We start from the raw sequence: 20867 nt of genomic DNA, 5'->3' as shown, positions 1-20867 counted from the left end.
TCCCTCCCTCCCTCCCTCCCTTCCCTTCCCTTCCCTTCCGTCTTGGAGTCAATACTGTGTATTGGCTCCAAGGCAGAAGAGTGGTAAGGGCTAGGCAATGGGGGTTAAGTGACTTGCCCAGGGTCACACAGCAAGGAAGTGTCTGAGGCCGGATTTGAACCTCTTGTCTCTGGGTTTGGTTCTCAATCCACTGAGCTACCCAGCTGCCCCCACATTAAGCCTTTCTTGAACCTTTCACTGTCAAAAGAAAGGCATTCTAACAACACCAGACATTAAATTATACAACAAAGTAATGATCATCAGAACAAATGGAACTGGCTAAGAGAGAACAGTAAATCAGTGGAACAGATTAGGTATGCAACACAGAGAAGCAAAAGATCATGTTGTTCAAAAAGTCCAAAAGCTTCCAGTACCTAGGGGAAGTTCTTGACAGATCTGTAGGGAAAAAATAGAAAACTGCAAAAAATAAGGTATAAGGGACATATAGTATGCTCAGTAAAAAGAGTGCCAAGACTAGAGACAGGAGGTCCTGGTTTCAAATCTAACCTCAGATACTTCTTAGCTATGTGATCCTGGGCAAGTCACTTAACCCCTATTGTCTAGCCCTTACCACTCTTCTGTCTTGTGAAAACAATCTTTATAGTAAGTTTCTCTTTTAAAGGTCTCATCTCTAAGATATGTAAAAAGTTCTTCAAATTTAAAAGATTAAGAGCTATTTCTCAAATGACGAATGGTCAAAGGATATAAGCAGACAGTTTTTAAAAGAAGAAAACCAAGCTATTTATAGTCACATGAAAAAATGTTCCAAATCTCTAATAATTACAGAAATACAAATTAAAACAATTCTTATATCATACTTCATGTCCCTTAGATTGGTAGAAATGGAAGAAAAAAGGGGGGGTGACAAATGTTTAAGGGGCTATGGGAGAATGAGCACTAAGTAATGAATCGCTGGAGAAGTATGACTTAATTTAGACATTCTGTAAAGCAATTTGGAATTATGCCCCCAAAGTCACTAAACTGTTCATACTCAGTGATACTACAACAGTATATAGTAGGCCTTCACCCATCTATCCATCACTTTATCTTTCCTTATAAAACATGTTTATAGTAGCTTTTCTTGTCATAGCAAAAAAAAAAGAAAACAAAAAAACAACCCCTAGAAACTAAGTAGGGGGTGCCCAATTATTAGGGACAGTTAGGGAATAAGAATGTAATGCAATAGGTAAGAAAAGTTGAAATGGATAGTTTCAGAGGAAATTTTCAAAATCAGTAAGAACAAATGCAGAGAAAAGTCTGAGCAGAACCAGTAGAAGAAATATGAATAATAACAGCATCATAAAGAAAAGTAACTTAGGAAATTTTTTTATTTGAACTCTGATTAGTGCCATGACAAACTATCATTCCAGATGACTAAAGATAAAGCCATGCCATCCACTCCCTGCCAGAGTGGAGATGGACTTAAACTGCTGAATGAGTAGTACATTTTTGAGCATGATCAGTGAGGAAACATGCTTTGACCAAATACAGACACAGACACACAGACACACAGAGACACACAGACATACACACACTCATTTTCTCTCTTTTTTATTGGGGGGAATGGAGAAGTATGGGAGAGAAGATAAATTACTTGCTACTTAATAAAGAAAATAAACACAAAAAGAAAAGGCAAGACATTTAGCGCTCAAGTAAAATACTCCTTTCCTAAAATTTGAGCAATTTCTTTTTGTTTAAAATGTTCTAATGTGGTGCAGCTAGGTGGCTCAGTGGATTGAGAGCCAGGCCCAGAGATGGGAGGCCCTGGGTTAAAAATCTGACCTCAGACACTTCCCAGCTGTGTGACCCTGGGTAAGTCACTTAACCCCCATTGCCTAGCCCTTACCACTCTTTTGCCTTAGAACCAATACACAAGACAGAAGATAAAGGTTCAAATGAACAAACAAATAAGATACTCTAATGAACATTATCATCAACAAACACAAATACTATATAGTAGACAAAGGAGGGTAAGAAATTATGAAATTCTGTGAAAAAAGGGTAACAAGCGTGTCCCTTTCTTTGCTTTTATTTTTATTGTTTTTTTTATATGTACTTTTTAACACAGACTTTTTTTATATCTATCATTGTGCACTAAGTAATTATTCAGGGGGAAAATTAAATTCTAATATCTACATAATAGCTCTTAACTATCCCCAAAATTTCTACTTTGATTTCAAATCTATTTTGATGGTCAGACTTAATAACAGGAGATATATTTCTCATTTTAACTAATTATTATTAAGTTTAGATATAATTACTAGCCTCTATAATTCAATATTTTCTTTTCTTCTAAAACCTGGAAAATGAAAACTTTCCTATTAGCCATTAGTTTCCCTTTTCCTTTAGTTCTTTTGCTAAACTTCAGTTTCTTTCACCCTGCAAGACCCATTACCAATACATGAGTTGTAATCTGTCAAGATCAACAGAATAAATAATACTTCATATTCCCTATAGCAGACATTACAGGGAGTTGGCTTGGTAGCATGTGTGGGAATTGGGGAGTTAACAAATCTAGTGCTCTTTAAAATAGATTATGATGTCTCTTATCTTTATTTTAATCATGAATAGAATCTAACCCATATCCTACTCAGAATACAGAATAATTCCATCACACTAGGATACACAAACTACAAAGACATTTATGTTTGGGTAAACATAAAAACCCAAAGAGTAATAAGCCACATCAAGACAGGGTTCTAAAAATCTCACATTCTACCAATGACAATTAGAAGAATCTGTCCAATATAGTCAAAGACAATTTTAAAAACAGAGAAGAACAAACACTACATTAACAGCTGAGACACTGGCAGAAAGCATGTTCTTTTACCTGCTGATTGACCCTGAAAAAAAATGAATTTTGGTCTCATTTGATTACTCTTCAAATTTGTGAGCTTCAGATTTCACTCTCTCTCAAGTAAATATTTTTCATTTCAATATATTGCATGGAATTTTTGCATTACATCATTATGCACATTCATGAAAATAGAGATTGAGGGAATAATTTTGTACTTTGACAAAGAGCAGGATGCTACTAATAATCAGTAAATCAAAATTTTCATTTTATCTCTAAGTTGTAATCAGGAAAATATTTAAAGACATTGACTTTGCCTATATTATTAAAAGAGATAAAAAACAGTATTCCCTTTCTTTTTTCTTTAAAAAGGAAAGAGAATGGCTGCTTGAGAACTTTTATTTATAGTCACACATCATATCAACATCATCCATCTCTTTCTATATATACATACATGTATGTATGTATACATGCATATATCTCCTTTAAAATAAAGCTGCTCATATATTTTACATGTTTAGTTAAATTTCAAGTGATTTTCTGAATAGGCTACTAACATTTGAAATTTTCATTAAAAATGAAAATATTAGCAATATTATAAAGGAGAAAAGAAATTTAAATATGATTAAATCTATATTAAGTGGGGAAATGGAAATAACTCTCCCCTACAGGCCAGTTAGCAATATATTTAAATAATCCTGTCCCAGTGAATTTATTTAACAGGAATATACTCAACTTCACATTGGGAATCCATGTTGAGAAAGTATATTTAAGTATCCTTGTATTATACCAAGGAAAACACTACTTCCTCTGCAATTTGTATATAGTTATTGTTCTAGAGTTTCTATATTACTTTCTTTCATTGCTATAGAGTACACTTCCCTCATCTGATCAACAACTTTTACAGAAAAATCTAAGTAATGTCATTCAGACAATATATTCCTTAATATATACTTTATTTTGCCATTGAAATATCATCCTTTTTGATTAGGGCTATAAGAATCAGTGGATATAATAGAATTATAAGTTGAAAATGCAGTTTGATCATCTGGAAAAACTGATGGTCAATATTCAAGACAAGCCATGGAGTAGTTATTCTTTATTGGTCTTGAAGGTCATGGGTGGTAATTATTTGCTTTTTACAAATACATCGACAAAACACCACAATTAGTTTTGCTTCAATAAGCACACACAATAAAATGAATTAAACAATATAGGATGCCACACACAGTACAGCTCACTTGTATAAAAACAAAAGCAGTGCTGTTATCATTTTTGTCTATTTTTAAAAGATATTATTATCTTTATTATAGGTTTATAGGTTGTCATTAATTTTTAGCAAAATAGCTAAAATGCAATAATGATGATAATAGCTTAAACCAATATTTTAAAGTTAGGTCTACCTAAATTTGAAAAAAAAATGTAGGAACTTGATCACAGAGAGGGGGAAAAAATGTAGCCAATAAAATAGCTAGTTTCTGAGAGTAAGCAGTCATTAAAAATCATAGCTAATCAATCTTTCCTGCCCAAAAGAGGTCAAAGGTTTTCAAAGGTTCCTGTTCATAGCATGCCTTGAAATGGCTTGGGATTGTGACCTTTGCACATCATTGCTTTTCCTCCTTAGTTTATATCCTTTTATGATTGTTCATTACATTAGCTCTACACTGGCTTTCCATAACTGAACTGAACATATATAGTATGACAACTGATGAAGAATAGGTTTTTGTCAGTGAGGCTCTCATGGTATATGCACTGTTTGCCATGCTGTACCTACAGTAATACACCAATGAAACTTTCTATTCTTGAGGAAATGAAATATTGATCATTTATCATAAGAGGTAGTGAATTGAGCATAAGTAGGCTTCTCATTATGAATACAAAATCAGTTGCTTGTCCATTGTGACCCCAATAATCCTATAGCCTTCTACACTTTAACCAAAGTTATTGCTAAAGATGGTAAGGATGATAAATCACTGTGATTAGTAATTATATACACCCATATATAAATATAAATGTGTATCTGTGTTTATATGTGCATGTGGTCTTTAAGGATAAAATTTAATTTGCATAGCAATTCATTATTGATATAATAGATTTTTCACTTGTATACACAGATAGGTAACTTAAAAGGTTCTTTTGTGTCTTCAGGGAAAAGGAAATGCAGTCTGCTTATGTTCTGAGACATAATTTCTTTGAGACTGCAATAAAAAACATACAAAATTGGATAGTACCCAGAGACTCAGAAAATAAGGCGCTCTGTTTAATAAATTACCCTCTTACCAAAGACCAAGATGACACCAGAGCCATAAACAAAGTAGGGATTGTAATGATGTACTGCTGAAGTACGATGTATAAAACTGGTTAAGTCTATTAAATGATAATGCTGCTTATTAACCAAATATGTTGTGATAGGTCAATGCTGAGGTTAAAAAGAAAACATCAATTGAACCATTTCCCTAAATAAAGCTCCAGGGTGCAATATTCCAAGCACTTTATTCAATAAAAAATGCTTTTAAAATGGTACTCTGGTGATTGGGAAACATTGGCATCATCCGTCAACCTAACTGCAGGAAAGTTCAATAAGCTAAATAATGAACCATTTACATTATTTTCCTTAGGCTTCAGTGATTTGCAAACATTGCATCAATAGAGCTCTTTAAAAAATTATGATAAAGACCTTCTAGTCTTTTCATTTTCAGTTAAAAAAATCTAGAGATTTCTTTCCAAAGGTCATTTAGTGTTCCGTTCTTATCAGCCTTTTGAAATTGTCTAATCTCTATCAGAGCAGAAATAAATGTTAAGTAACAAGAAACATTTTAAAATTTCAGATACTTTTTCTATAAAACACGAAAACTATGATAGGGTGTTATAAAAATGAAATTGCTACATTTGTAATCTAGGAAGGATATACAAGCAAACTAATATATCTATAATTACTGTTTGTGTAGGCAGCAGATTAAATTTTAGCAAACATGAAAACATGAAGTAGATATTGAAAAAATTCTATGGATATATAAATTTAAATTAGAAATGCACTTAAATATATGAAATTTGAAAAGCTCCCTGTCTCTTTTAGTCTCATTTTCTTAGGTCTACAACAACAACAAAAAAGCTCTAATGTACTTCATAAGGTATATCTTATTTTCTACCCAGGTTTTCAAAGTTTTTCATGTGAAAACTAGAAAAACAGGAAGTTGAAATTATAAGTGCATATGACAATTCTGAAAATATGATAGGATCGGGACTTCAGAAGTCACTAGTCAAAGCTCCTATCCTACACTCCTCCTCATTTTACAAATGAGGAAACTGAAGCCGACAGGATTTAAGTGACTTCTCCAGGTAATAAGGATCAAAAGATAGAATTTGCATCCAAATCTTCTGACTACAGAATCAACACTATTTTTCCTATTTTAAGCTGTACAAAGGAAATGATGCCAATATGTAATTTTCTATAATATATCAATAAGGCTAAAGGTAAGACAATAGTAATTTATTTATCACACTAGTAGAGAGAAGTTGACATTTTTTTCCAATATTTTAATTTGTGGAATACTAAATAGCAAACAGATCATTTAGGACTTACTCTTAAGATATATTATTGTGAGGGCAGATATGGTGACTCATTTCCCTCCTAAAAGTATTTGCTCATAGTCTATATTTGTTCTTGAAGCTAAGGAGTGGGTAATTTATCAAACTGTAAATATTTATCTTCTGCATTTTGAATCTTCACATTCTTCCTAAAAAGGAAGGGAAACACTACTAAGCTATATACTTGTTTCTTAAAGTGACAGGAATAGAATAAGGGCATACTTTTCTGGCATATACAGCAAAAGTGCTTCAGAATCTTGCCTTATAAATTATTTTTTGCACACTTACCAATCAAAATGATATTTAAAATTGTCGATTAATAAGCCTTTTTCTTTATAAGCAGTACATTCTACCACCTTCCCTACCCTACTTAATCGAAATAAAGAAAAGAAAAACAAATCTCATCAAACAAATGCATAGTCAAGCAAAACAGATTCACACAGAGGCCGTGTCCAAAAGTTTATGTCTTCCTGCATCTTCAGTCTACCTCTGTCAGAAATTGTGATTGGTTATTTTAAAGTTGCTTGTCTTTGCAAACAAAATCTGTTATTGTGAAATTGTTCTCTTGGCTCAACTCAATTCATCCTGCATCAGATGATGAGTTTTTTTTTGAAACCATCCTTTTATCATTTATTGCAGCACAATATTAACATACCTTAATTTGTTCAGTTGTACCCCAACTGAGAAGTATACCTTTAGTTTCTGTTTTTTTGCTACTATAAAAAGTGCTGCTATAATATACACATGGATCAGTCCTTTCCCCTTTCTTTTATCTTTTTAGGGTACTGGCCTAGTAGTAGTATCATTGGGTCAAAGGATATGCAGTTTGGTAACTTACAAACATAGTTTCAAACTTTGCCAGAATTAGTCATTATGGTTTGTAGAAATACAGATTGTTAGAGCTAGGCAACTCCTGTAAGTTATAAAGAGGCAGAAAGTGAAAAATATTCTGTGACTTAATAAGTGCTACATATTAGAGATAGAACTTTCACCTAAATTCTAGACTAGCCTGACTCCCAGATTAATCTGGAACATGAAAGGAGTCCTGGTAGTAGTGTCCAGGATGGATTAGAGGGGCTAAAAAGTAGAAGGGAATCCAATCAGAAGTTTGCTTCTATAACTCGTGAAGTGAATGGTTGCAATAGTTAGGGTAATATGACTGGGACTGGAAATGAGGGACTCCAAATTATATTTTAAAGGAAATTATGTTCTAAGCAATACTTTAGATCACCAAGAGAGAGAGTATAGAGAAAAAAAGAGGGTGCAGGGCAGAGCACTGGAGCAAACTGACCCACCTTAGGGTTAGTAGGTATTGCATGGAGAGATCCAGAGACTGAGAAAACTGCCAAACTGCTCTTTATCTGCAATATCACCTCCAGTTCCTTGACTCCATAGTTCCTTCCTTGGCCAGCACTCCTGCATTAGAAACTTTCCTCTTTTCCCCATCTTGACCCACTGGGAAACCAGCTCAATAAAATATTGTTCACTTCTATAGTTTTTTGTTTTCTTAACTATATCACAAATCAAGCCCTGCCAAGGTTCAGCCTTGGTCTCACAAATGTACTGCTGAATGAAGGTAAAGAAAAATCATACAAAATCATCTTAATTAGGTTCACTACAAATTTATGCTACATAATCTAAACTGGGTCCTCACACCAGATAAGCAATCCTTGTATACCTAATTAATTCATTATCCCATTCACTACAAGGGTTCCAAATCTTTTTATTTTTCCTCAACTCTCCATGACTTTCCTACCCCGATCCTCTTAGAAAAAAGCTTGCCTCTTATTTTAATGAAAAAAATTGAGCTCATTTGTGGAAATTTCCCTCTTTCCTCTTTTCCTTATCAAGTCACCAAAGATCTTCCACCATTATCTTGTCATTTACCCTTGTCTCACATGATGAGGGGGGATTTCTCCTTACCAAGGCCAGTTCCTCTACATGCACAACTAATTCCATTCCATTCTGTCACCTCCGACAGATTCTACTCCCTCCCCCCTCCCCCCCATAACTTATCTTCAATCTCTTCCTCCCTTTCTGGATACTTCTCTATTGCCTACAAACATGTCCATGTCTCTTCTATCTTCAAAAACCATTACTTGACCTTCCATCTCCCCAAATGCCATCCCATATCTCTCCCACCTTTTGTGACCAGACTTCTTGAGAAGACTGGCTACAGTAAGTGCCACCAGTTCCTCTCCACTTACTCTCAAAAAATAGGTCTTTATTAATCTTGTTTCTAAGACTTATCATTTGCCCCAAACTACCCTCTCCAAAGATACTGACAATCTCTTAGTCGCCAAATTCAATATCCTTTTCTCAATCTTCATTCTTCTTTCCCTCTCTGAAAGCTGTGACATGGTCAGTCTCCCTTTTTCTCTTTGATACTCTCTTCTTTGTGTTTGAGACACCACTATTCTGGTTCTTCTCCTATTTATCTGGCTACACCTTCTCGGCATTCTTTGCTGGATCTTCACCTAGGTCAGGCCTACTGTAAATGTTCCGTAGGGCTCTCTCCTGATCTTTTTTCTCTTCTCCCTCTTCACTATTTCACTCAGGAATATCATTATTAAATTATCATCTCTAAGATGATGCTTCTCAAATATACTAACCCATCTCAAACTTCTTTACAGAGCTCTAGTCTTTCATCTCCTAGCTGCTTGTTAGAGATTTTGAAATGGATATTCTGAGATATCTTAAACTCAGCATTCAAAACTGAACTAATAATATTTTCCTGTCATAACTCCCATCCCCTTGCAAACTTTCCTACTACTATCAAGGACAACACTACACTCCCAAGTTAACCAGACTTGAAACCATCCAATCTGTTAATAAGACTAGTCATTTTCACTTTTGCATCGGCTCTTGAATAAGCCCCTTCACTTCCCAGACATTGTCACTGCTCTGGTGCAGGCTCCCAATACCTCTTGCCTGGACTACTGTCAAAAGCCTCCTGGTTGTTTTGTTTTCCTCAAGTCTCTCTCCATTCCAGTTCATTCTTCACTGAGTTGCAAAAATAATTTTTCTAAAGTATAAGTCCATTCACTTTACTTTAATAAAACTTCAGGGGCTCCTTATCACCTCAAAGACAAAATCCCATTTAGCATTCAAAGCTTTTCATAACCTACTCTATCTCCATATTTTCAGTTTTCTTATACTTTACAATCCAATATATGCTTTTTGATCCAATGACAGTGGCCTCCTGGCTGTTCCATAAAAAAAGCATCCTGACTTTAGGCATTTTCATTCATTCATGAGTGGAATGCTTTTGCCCCTCATTTCTTCCTCTTGGCATCCTTTGCTTCCTTCAAGTCTCAGCTTAAATATCAACTCTTTTTGGAAGTCTCTCACAATCTCTCTTTAATTCTAGTGCCTTTTCTTGGTTGATTATTTCCTATTTATCTTGTACATTTTTTTCATATTTTCTGCATGTTATCTACCCCATTAGACTATGAGCTACTCAAAGGTAGTGATTGTCTTCAATTTTCTTTGTATTCCCAATACTTAACACAGTACTTATCACATAGCAGGCTCTTAATAAATGTTTAATGACAGACTATTGTTCAGATAGGTAAGCAGAGAACTAAGGGAGAAGTGTCATGAAAACTTAGAGAAATTAGAGTATTAAAGAATGAAAGAAGAAGTCAAAAAGGATTAGGATCAAAAGGAGGCCAAGAATTTGACAATTACATATTTATTGGCAAATTAGGAGTGCAGATTTCATTGAATGATAAGATCAAATATCTAATTTCAGAGAGTTGAGAAGAGAATGAAAGGAGAGGAATGGCAAGGCTCAGTTGAAGCTGTTTCCAAGCACCTCCTAGGAATTCAGATGAGAATGAGAGATCAATAAAATCTAGAAAGGACTTAAAAAAATAAAACGAGGGAGACTTGAATGACTAGTAGATAGCAAGAAAGGAGCCAGTGGATAAAAAGAGACTAAAGATTCATAGGAAAAGTGATGATGATGGTGGGGACAATCTGTTGGAGAAGACAGAAGGGGATAGGGTAAAGGTAGAGGCAGTATCTTTGTAAGAACAAGTCACAACTCATCATTAGAGACTGGAGTGAATGAGGAGGTAGAGGAAGGGGAAGAGAGTGAAATGAGAACTTGTGAAAAAAAAGATTTGGAACCAGTTTGTAAAGTAATAGGGAATTATTTAGGGAGGAGTACTAGGATAGCCTTTCTGTAGTGAGGGTTCAGTTGAGATCAATTAGCAAGAATGTATAGGAATTTACTTGTTTATCTACAAAGTTAAAAGACAAAGTGTTTGTCCTTTGAGTAGGGAAATGACATGGTTATAGTTAAGCTTCAGGAATATTTATTTAGCAGCTCAGTGAAGACTGTTCTGGAAAGGGAAGGATCCCTTCAATTCGACACAGATTTATTAAATGCCAACCGCATAGCATGCTCTTTGCTTAGCACTGAGAATACAAAGACAAAGAGACAACAAGCCCTAACCTCATGGGGCTTATATTTTATAGGCCTATATTACATACCCAAGTAAGTAAATACAGGTATATGCAGTGTCAATAACTTGGGTATCAATGAGATCTTGAGTAAAAGATAAATCAAAGAAGCTTTAGATGTTAGAGATAGGAACAGAGCTGTGCTTTGATGGAAGACAGGGATACTAAAACATAAAAGTGAAGAATGAATATATTCCAGAATGCTGTGATGGTAGAAAAGACAACCTCATCAGATGAGGTAGCAGGCCAGTAGGAATGGAATTAAGAGTGTATGAAGGTAACATGAATTGAGATCCAGATAATGAAAGACTAAATATTTTGTATTTTCCCCTAGAGGCAAGAAAGTGTCACTGAAGATTTCTGAGTGAGTAATTACACAAGAGGAACATCCTACTAAAATCCAAATGTTAGGATTGTAACCGTGTCACATAAAGACCAGAAAGAAAAAATTAGGGATATTTAACTTTGTGAAGAGAAGACTTGTCTGAAGAAAGGCACAAGATGAGAGGGAAGATGAAAGTTAACTTCTATTACTGGAATGGTTGCAATATATAAATAGTATCAGATTTGTTCTGCATTGCTCCAGAGAGGAGAACTGGAGTGAACCTAATTGGGAGTCAGTTATGGCTTAAAATAAGGTTAAATTTTTTTTATTGACAAAAGCTTCCCCCAAATAGAATGGGTAATGATTCCCTATCACTCTGAAACTGAATAATGAGTCTGTATGGATTCTTTATACAATACCTCTTACAAATGAAGAATCCAAATCTTGTACAGGGATTCCTTTAGGTCCCTAAAATCTACAATTCTGCCATTAATGATCTTCTTTTGACAATTAAATACCGTTTTTTAAAATTTTTAAGCAATAGTCTTTGCTTGTCCTAGAAACATGAGTGGATTTCATTATTTAATTTTTTCTTATTAATTATACTTATTTACTTTTCTTGGATTTTTCTGCTGGTTTAGCATTCACTTCTGATTTCTTTTGGGGAAATAATTAAAATTTATGTTTTGATGAAAGCAAAATAATTTTTTTCACTGATGATTAAGCTCAAATGGGCAGAACTGTTTATTCTGGTGGCCATCTTATCCTTTTCTTTTTAGAAAATGAAATTCTAATATCTTTTATTTTTTTGTATAAGGAGAAGTCCTGGGCTATATGAAATGATTTATTTGACAGCTGAAAGCATTTCTCTCCCAGCTGCTTCCAATATCAGTTACTTGATAATGAAGTTCTAAAGTTTAACCTCTGTATTTCTTGGTGATTGCAACAGTGGGGTATCTGTTGATCTGTGAGTTAGTGCTTTGCCTTTTGTTTTCAATTCTTTGGGGGCAAATTCCTTGTATTATTTCTTACATTATTCAGTAAAGTATTCAGGCTTCTTCAAATGCTGTTTTTTATGTTGTTTTTATTGTTGCTAGACTTTATATCCTCAAATGTCTTCTTGAGCCTTCATTCCAGCATTATCAACTTCCTATTGCACATTTCAAACTGTATGTCCAGGAGACAACATATCCAAAACTATACTAATTGTTTCTACTTTAAAGTTATCCCTCTTCCAAACTTCCCTATTTCTTTTGATGGTACCAGCATCCTCTTAGTCTTCTAGATTTATAACTTCAGTATTATTGTAGATTCCTCATTATCCTTCACTTAATATATCCAATCAGTTGCCAAATTTTGTCATATCTAACTTCACTACATCTCTTGCGTTTGACCCTTTCCTTCTTCTCAGAACAGCTATCACCTTAGTTCTGGACCCCATCCCCTCTTGTCTATTCTAACAGCCCCTGAATTGGTCCCCTGCCTCAAAACTTTCCTTATTCTAATCCATTCTACAGGATGCTGTCAAAGCAATTTTCCTTAAACATGAATCTTATTTATGTAACTCCCCTGTATTATCACTTCCAAAGATTCTATTAATTCGAAGATAAAATATGAACTCCTCTAAGTAGCCTTTAAATGCTTCACTATCTGGCCCCAACCTCTTTCCAGACTCACTGGATGTTACTCATTACCCAGCACTCTGTAATATAGCCAAACTGACTTCTCTGTTCCTCACATAGGATATTCCACCTATCATTGCTGTGCTCTTTTACAAGTCATCCCCTATGTCTAGAACATACTTTTTTAAATCTTGGTTTAAGAGAATGTGTTTTCCTTAAAGGGTCAAGCAACCCCTTCTCCATTAAGCTTCTCCTGATACCCTCCAATTTCTTAGTATCTTCTCTCCAAAACTACTCCTCATCTATTCTCTATATGTTTGTTTTGTATCTACTAATAAAAGTATTCATCTTTCCTGCAAGCAGAAATCTTTTCATTCATTGTACCTGTTTCCCTAGTAGCTAGCACAGTACCTGTCATATAGTAGACAATAAATATTTGTTGATTAATTTATTGATTTTAGTTTGTTTAATCACTTTCTTTTCTTTCTATATGTTCTGCCCTAATAGTTACTTCTACCTTTTTCTGTTGGCCTTCTTTTCTGTATGCCCTATTTTGATTAGTTTGTATTGTATGAGGACTACAAACTGCATAGATTCTCTCCTTTCCAATGCTTCCTCCCTCTTGTCTAGTTCATAAAGGTTGAGTGACTTCAAAGATCTATTTGCATTAGGAGTCGGGATCCATGCCTTGTGGAAACTTCATGAGGAAGAGTTTAAGCTGCTTCAATTTCCCTTTGTTGCTCTCCACATTTGAAGGCCTGGATGGTGGAAGTAAGACTATATAAAGGCTGAGGAGGGTAGGGACAGACGTTACCAAAACCAAAGTTTGAAACAGAGTCCTATTCAGTTGATTGTATGAGGAGAGGCCAAGGTTCTTCATTTATCCTATCATTTCAAAAGGCTTTAACTTGGATGAAGTTATTTGCCACATTTTCTTCTGAAAATTCTGGGAGTTATGCTGAGACTCTAGCTTGGGGTCATACAGGTAATGATACTGATAAAAAATAATAGTTAGCATTTATATGATGCTTACTGTGTGCCACACTGTGCAAAGAGCTGTGCAAATATTACTTCATTTAATTCTCATAATAACCCTTTAAGGTAAGTGCTATTATTATATCCATTTTACAGGTGAAGAAATTGAGACAGAGGTGAAATTAATTGCCCTGGTCACATAGCTATTAAGTATCTTCCTAATCAGGTCTCCTTGACTCTAGGCCTAGAACTTTATCCATTGTGCTTCCTAGCTCTCTAAATGTCAGAGACAGTGTTTTATACCCGAAGTATCAAAGGTATCAATTATGTGGCCCATGAACCAGGTGATCCACAGCACTCCTGAGTATGGCCTGAATCAAATTAAGATATAATTGAGAAATATTTAACAAGATAAATAAAAATACAATAAAATACAGATATTACATTTTAAAACTAAGTAAATATGCAGTCTAAGAACCTTATGTTTGAATTAGGGGCTTCTATTTCTATGAGTTTTATACCACTGTTCTCTATACTTTGCCTCTGCTTTTTATTTAATATAAACCAACTGCCATATAAATACACTGAAAATGCCCAGATATTGCCCATAGGCAGCAAAATTTGATCTCTTCACATAAAGGAGATATAATAGTGAGATTAGAAAGTCATTAATAAAATTTATGAAGACAGGTGGTTAAATATAATGATCAACATTGTCCCAGAAAACAGTGAGAAAGTGACATGAAAAACATTTACAGAAAACTGAAACACTCAACTACCTTTTCATGTGTCTTTTCCAACTTTACAAAATAATTATGATAATAATTCATACATATTATCAAAGGCAACACTGAAGAAAGTAGAAGATGGCAATCAGTCTATTTTCATAAAATAGAAGCTTCTCTGCTTGGCTTTTAAATCCTTTACTTCTTGCCTCTAACACATCTTTTAAGTCAAGCATCTGTCACATGCCAGGCACTAGGGCTAAGTGTTAGGAATACAAAAGCAAAAAGACAGCTCCTGCTCTTAAGAAGCTCACAAGCTAATACGGGAGAAAATATACAAACAATTACATACAATCAAGATTATTTATACAGGATGAAATGAAGATAATCTCAATGGGAAGGGACTAGTATTAAAGAAGACTCTATGGCTTCTTGCAGAAGATAGAGGAAGATTTTGGCTGAAAATGAAAGATAGATAGGAAAGTCAAGAGGTGATGATAAAGAAGGAGAGTATTCCAGGACAGTGAAAAGACATGGAGCCCAGAGATGAACTATCTTGTACAAGGAACAGTAAGGAGCCCAATGTCACTAAATTATAGTCCTCATTCATTTTTATTTTTCTAAAGTCTCTGACACTGTTAATCATACTTTCCTCTTTGATGGTCTCTTCTCTCAAGGTTTTTGGAACACCATCTGGTTCTCCTATTTATCTGACTATTCTTCTGTTTCTTTTGCTGCATCCTCCTCCAGATCATGTCTTCTAAATATTCCACAGGGTTCTACCCTGACTCCTTTTCTCTTCTCCCTCTATACCACCTATTTTGTAATACTATTCACATGGATTTAATTGTCATCTCTATGACAATTTTCAAAATCTACCTATCCTTAACCTAATCTCTCTGCTGACTTCTATTCTCAGATCTTCAAATACCTTTCAGATATATCAAACAGGAGGTCCAGTAGACATTTTAAACTTAGCATGTTCAAAATAGAACTCATCTAACTCATCTTTCCCCTAATCCCTTCCTAATTTCATTCTTAATGTAGAGGCAACACAATTAGGCCACAACCTAGGAGGCATTCTCATATTCTCTCTCTCTCTCTGTGAATATCACCTTTGCAACATCTCTCAAATATGTCCCCTTCTCTCCTCTGATGCTGCCAACACCCTGCTTTAGGCCCTTGTCACTTCACACCTATACTACTATAATAACTTGCTGCTGGGTCTCCCTAACCATTTCTCTCCCCACTCCAATACAATCTCCATTCAGTCACCAAAGTGATTTTCCCAAAGCATATATTCTACTATGTCACCCTTCTACTCAACAAACTCCAGTGGTTCCCCATCACCTTTGGAATCAAAGACAAAATAATCTGTTTGGCATTCAAAGTCCTTTATAATTTAGGTCCTTCCTACCTTTCCAGTCTTCTTACTCCTTACTCTATGCTATGTATTCTTTGATCTTGTAACACTGGCCTCTTAAACATGAACATGCTGTTCCATTTCTTGGCTCTGGGTCTTGGCTCCCTCTTCAGGTCTGCCAAATGGTTTCCTTTAAATCTCAGCTAAAAGCCTAGCTTTAACAGGAAGTTTTTCCTAATCCCTCATAATTCTAGTACCTTCTCTCTATTAATTATTTTCTTTTTATCCTGTATATAGCCTGTTTGTAAATACTTGTTTGTTTGTTGTCTCTTCCATTAGATTGTGAACTCTTTAAGATTTGCTTTTACTGAGTGATAGTTTGTTGTTGAGTAGGTAGAGAGAAAAAGGAGTAAGAAGATTAGAAAGGCAGGAAAAAAACAAGGTTACAAAAGGCTTTGAAAATCAAATAGAGGAATGCTTAGAGAAATGCAAATAAAACAATTCTGAGGTACCACCTCACATCTAGCAGATTGGCTAACATGATGGCAAAGTAATAAACATAGGAGTGGATGTGGCAAAAATTGGGACATTAATGCATTGCTGGTGGAGTTGTGAATTGATCTAATCATTCAGGTTGGCAATTTGGAACTATGCCCTGGGTTTATACCCCAGAGATCATAAGGAAAAAAACTTGCATAAAAATATTTATAGCTGCACTCTTTGTGGTGGCAAAAAATTGGAAAACGAGGGTATGCCCTTCAATTGGGGAATGGCTGAACAAATTGTGGTATCTGTTGGTGATGGAATACTGTAAAGGGGAAAATTATGGTTTGTTTAACTGAATATATAAGATGGTAGTTGAAAAAGGAATTGATTCAATTCCTAATGAAAAACTCAAGTCAGAATGACTTTATGGAGAGAGTGAAAGTAAGAAAATCAGAGAGAGGATAGGGCAACATATCTAACCTAACACGCTAAGTATTTTGCTATGGCTCCTGGCTCAACCCAGGAAGGGCCAATTAGTCCTCAACCAGAGGGGCCTCAGCCTTGAGCCAAGGGCTGAGAGCCTGGGGATGAATAAAACAAAGGCTTCAGTCACAAAGCCTCTCTTAAGAAGAGAGTCCCTTCAGAACAATCCAGGAAAGAGTCAGTCCTTTTCACTCACCATGTGGTAGTTCAAAGGGCGAGATTTAAGAACAGTCTCACCAAGTCCAAGGTCTCAGTAAGAGCTCCTCCAGATCTAGTTCAAGGCCAAAGAGAGAGCTAGCTCCCTGGAAGTCCTTGCAATTTATCAAGAACATTCATGCTGATGGTTATGCTCCTGACAGTAATAGGGAAGTGAGTTAGAAGGGAAGAACATGCTTTTATTATTCCTTTCCTGCATCCTGCAGCCCTGCAACTGAAATCAAGTGACTGTTTCGCTGTTCTTTACATGACTGTCAATCTTTGTTTTTGTACTGGAGGCCCCCAATATCAATGGTGCACTGCTTTTGACTCAGTGAGTTCCTTATTTTCTTCAATATCAGCTTAAGAACCACTTAATATGTGTCAGGAAATGTAAGAAGTGCTGGGGATACAAATAAAAACAAGTAAGACAAATCCTACCTTCAAGTAGCCTGCATTCTAATAGAGGAAGAGAAATCATAACAGGGAGATAAAAACAGAAGAGGTAGGAATTGTGTGGTTTCATGATTTGGAAATGGCATGGAACTGAAAGGTGGTTCTTGGCAAGATAATGCAAAAGCTTATCAATCAGAGCCCAGGGGCCCAGGAGAAGAATTTAAGATCTAATGGGAGAAGATGTGAAGGATGGCCACAGCGTGAGTGGCATTTTTTGGAAAAGGCCTGAAAATTTCATGGTGGCTTACTTTTGGACAAAACAGACAAATCTAGGAACTTGGTGCATGTAGATTTATTGGCTGATCTTTATATTCTGACATTACTTTTGACTGAAAGGGGATAGAGAATACAAGATCCCAATATGTTTACTATAGGTTGCCTATTAAAAAATGCGCTGACAAATTCGTCCTGGAAGAAGATTTGAGAAAATGTCCCTTTTTCTCTTCTTTGCAGAGGAGGAATATTAAACATACTGTCAGCAATCACTGGGTTGGTTTGTTTCACTGAATTACCAGTTATCTTTTTTTAAACTTTTTATTACAAAGAATGGCTTTCTGGGTAGAAGAAGGATATATTCAGAAACAAAGGTGATACAAAAATAAATGAGAACAATACAAATAAACTCTGATATTGTGAATCAAAAACCAATCTTAACTAAACACTTTTTCCCATAACAATCTCTCTCACCCATCAAAGTCAAACAAGATTCCCTGAAAGGTATAACAATTAAGGTCACAGCCACCTTTTCTGATAACCTTTTAATTACTAATATCAAGCAAAAGAGAAAACCAGAAAGAAATATTCTACCATCACTGAATATGTCTAGAGCAGAATCTAAATGAAAGAGGGCTACCAGAAACTATGAATGATATTGAATTGAACACTAGATTTTAAAAAATGATATCCATCATAACCTAAGTAAGCCTAAATATCCACCAGGGAAGAATCAAGTGTATAAAAATATATATATATATTCCAGACAACTGGATGTCCAATCTATAGAATAGACCAGTGATGGGTAAACTTTTTAAAGAGGGGGCCAAAGGAAAGGAAATGCTCATCTGTCAGTCTGTTTCTAAGGCAACTCTTTCGAAGTTTCATTGTATTGTATCCTACTCATTGTATTCGTCAGATTAGGAATAATGTTGCACAGCTGGATAGAATATTTCAAGGGGATGTATCTAGCCTGTGGGCCATAGTTTGCCCATCTCTGGAATAGACCATCAGAATATAAATCTTTAGGAAACACTGAAAATTCCCTTTAAGTAATTCTTCCATGCTTTCCCCTAAAACAGAACCCAACTTCCAAATGTGAATATTTATTCAATCAATAAGCATTTATTATGTGCCTGTGGTAGGTGTTGGGGACATAAAAGTAGAAACATGACATTTTCTGCCTTCAAGGAGTTTATGTTCTACACAGAACATGTTAACATGTTCATAGGTAAGTAAATATAGGAATATTCAGCTATTTCTTTCTTTCTTTTTTGGAAGGGAAAGGCCTATAACAATTGAAGGAATAATGAAATTTCCAAAGCTGCATGGCTATTAATTATGGAATATTATAATGAATGAGGTTATTTATAGTAACTTTGGGACAAACAAAACAAATTAAATCCATATAGTAATTTACTTTAGATAAAACCAAATTACTTTAATCATGGATTTTATAAGTAAAACTCTTTCAAAAACAGCTTAGGAAATTAGGTACCATTATTAGGTATCAAATGCAGAACCCAAACTCTTTCAATGATATGCAAATTTCTGTGAAATGACACAAACTATCTGGTGCTTATTTACTTTCTTAATTTGTAGTCAGTATCTAAATCTCGCTAAGTAATGTAATATTACTATTCAAGCATAATTACCTATCATATGCAATATTATGCTTTAAATATGGCTATCTACAATGCTTTCAAGTTTTAACTGACTTATTAAAATGAATCCATGAGATAAGAAAATAAAATAAACATGATTTTCCAATTTCTTTCTTGTTACTCTGAAATTAAGGTTATGCTTTTCTCAAAATGTAACATTTTCAGGCCACATTTGTCAGTCTGAAAGAAAGTAACCCACTTCCAATATGCCTAATTGATGGCTAGCAAGTTAGCAAATTAGAGAATCTGAAGCAGTAACTACTCTAGTATATTGCATGTTTCTTTTCTAGTTAATGTGATCATTCTTGATTTTAAGAACAAAAATAACTTGAAACCACTTTGTTCTCAGTACTAAGTCAGACAATTCATTTTAAAGCAATATTATGTAAGAAATACACTTTTAAAAAATGTTGCACTAACCTCGTCAGGGCTGGATGCCTGATAAGTTCGATTTTCATCACTGAAATCCTGATCCACCTCTGCATATTCAGTTTCACTAGTAACTCCAGCCCGGGACTCATACACAGGCGTGACATTGTGACAAAGAGCAATAGCTTTCACTGCCTCATGTATTCGACTGCTTACGCTTTTTCGAACTTTAGGGGTTGAAGATTGAGATTTTCTAGATGGTGTTGAGCTAGTACCGTTTCCACTAGCTTGGGCAAACATCTTAAAAATATGAAACAAAGACAAAAAGCAAAACAAATAAATATAGTAAACAGAAGATAAACAAAGAAATTAAATGGATGATTATCAATAAATTCTTTTTTTCTAAAGTTAAGAATTTTCAGGGGAAGAATTTCTTTAATTATCTACTCTCAAATGTATATTTGTTTAGAGAAAAAATTTACCTTTAGCCAGTGCTAAAGAACTACATTTTCATTTAATCTCAACTGCTTTAACATATCTATTATTATTGTTGAATACACTCACATAGGAACACCTATCAAAACATATACTACTACAATATTTATAACTTCAAAATTGAATTCTGATAATTCCATTTTAATTCTATAATTCACTTTTTTAAAGTGCTTATCAATTTGTTCACCTACTATCAACAAATATATATTCCAACACAACATGGGAGCTCTTATTCCTGATAATTTTCACTAGAACTAACTATAACATGCATAAAATATAGAGAAAAAGAATGAGATATTTGTGATGTTTTTGATTAGATGAAAGATTGTCCTCTATAAAATAAATATAAGGGTTTTCATAGTTTTAAATTTTATGTTGAAGATATTTATGATATGGGTTGATTACAGTTAATTTTTAAAAATGCACCTTACTGATTATTATGATTAAATTATTATGATTAAATTTACTTCTTTGGCATAGTTTTAAATAATGTTTTCCCTAATGTAACTACCAATTCATCTTCAGAGTGCACTTGGTCTCAATTCAGATTTGGCTATATTTTTAAAAATAATTTATTTCCTTTGGAGATGCTGATTATTATTATT

At 34.6% G+C, this 20867-nt stretch overlaps 1 protein-coding gene across 1 annotated transcript in view; it reads right to left on the bottom strand.

The window, feature by feature from the left end:
- The window catches only part of ATP9B (ATPase phospholipid transporting 9B (putative)), a 506373-nt gene that overhangs the window by 98063 nt on the left and 387443 nt on the right, over positions 1 to 20867 (bottom strand). Inside the window, exon 15 of the mRNA XM_044683481.1 lies at positions 19819 to 20067. Coding sequence (XP_044539416.1) covers positions 19819 to 20067 — 249 coding nt within the window. The remainder of the gene's footprint in view (positions 1 to 19818; positions 20068 to 20867) is intronic.

This window comes from Gracilinanus agilis, chromosome 1 (genome assembly GCF_016433145.1).
Source record: "Gracilinanus agilis isolate LMUSP501 chromosome 1, AgileGrace, whole genome shotgun sequence".
Classification (NCBI taxonomy): Eukaryota; Metazoa; Chordata; class Mammalia; order Didelphimorphia; family Didelphidae; genus Gracilinanus; species Gracilinanus agilis.
The sequence above is the reverse complement of the archived record's forward strand: the minus strand, read 5'-3'. Positions and strand labels throughout refer to the sequence as shown.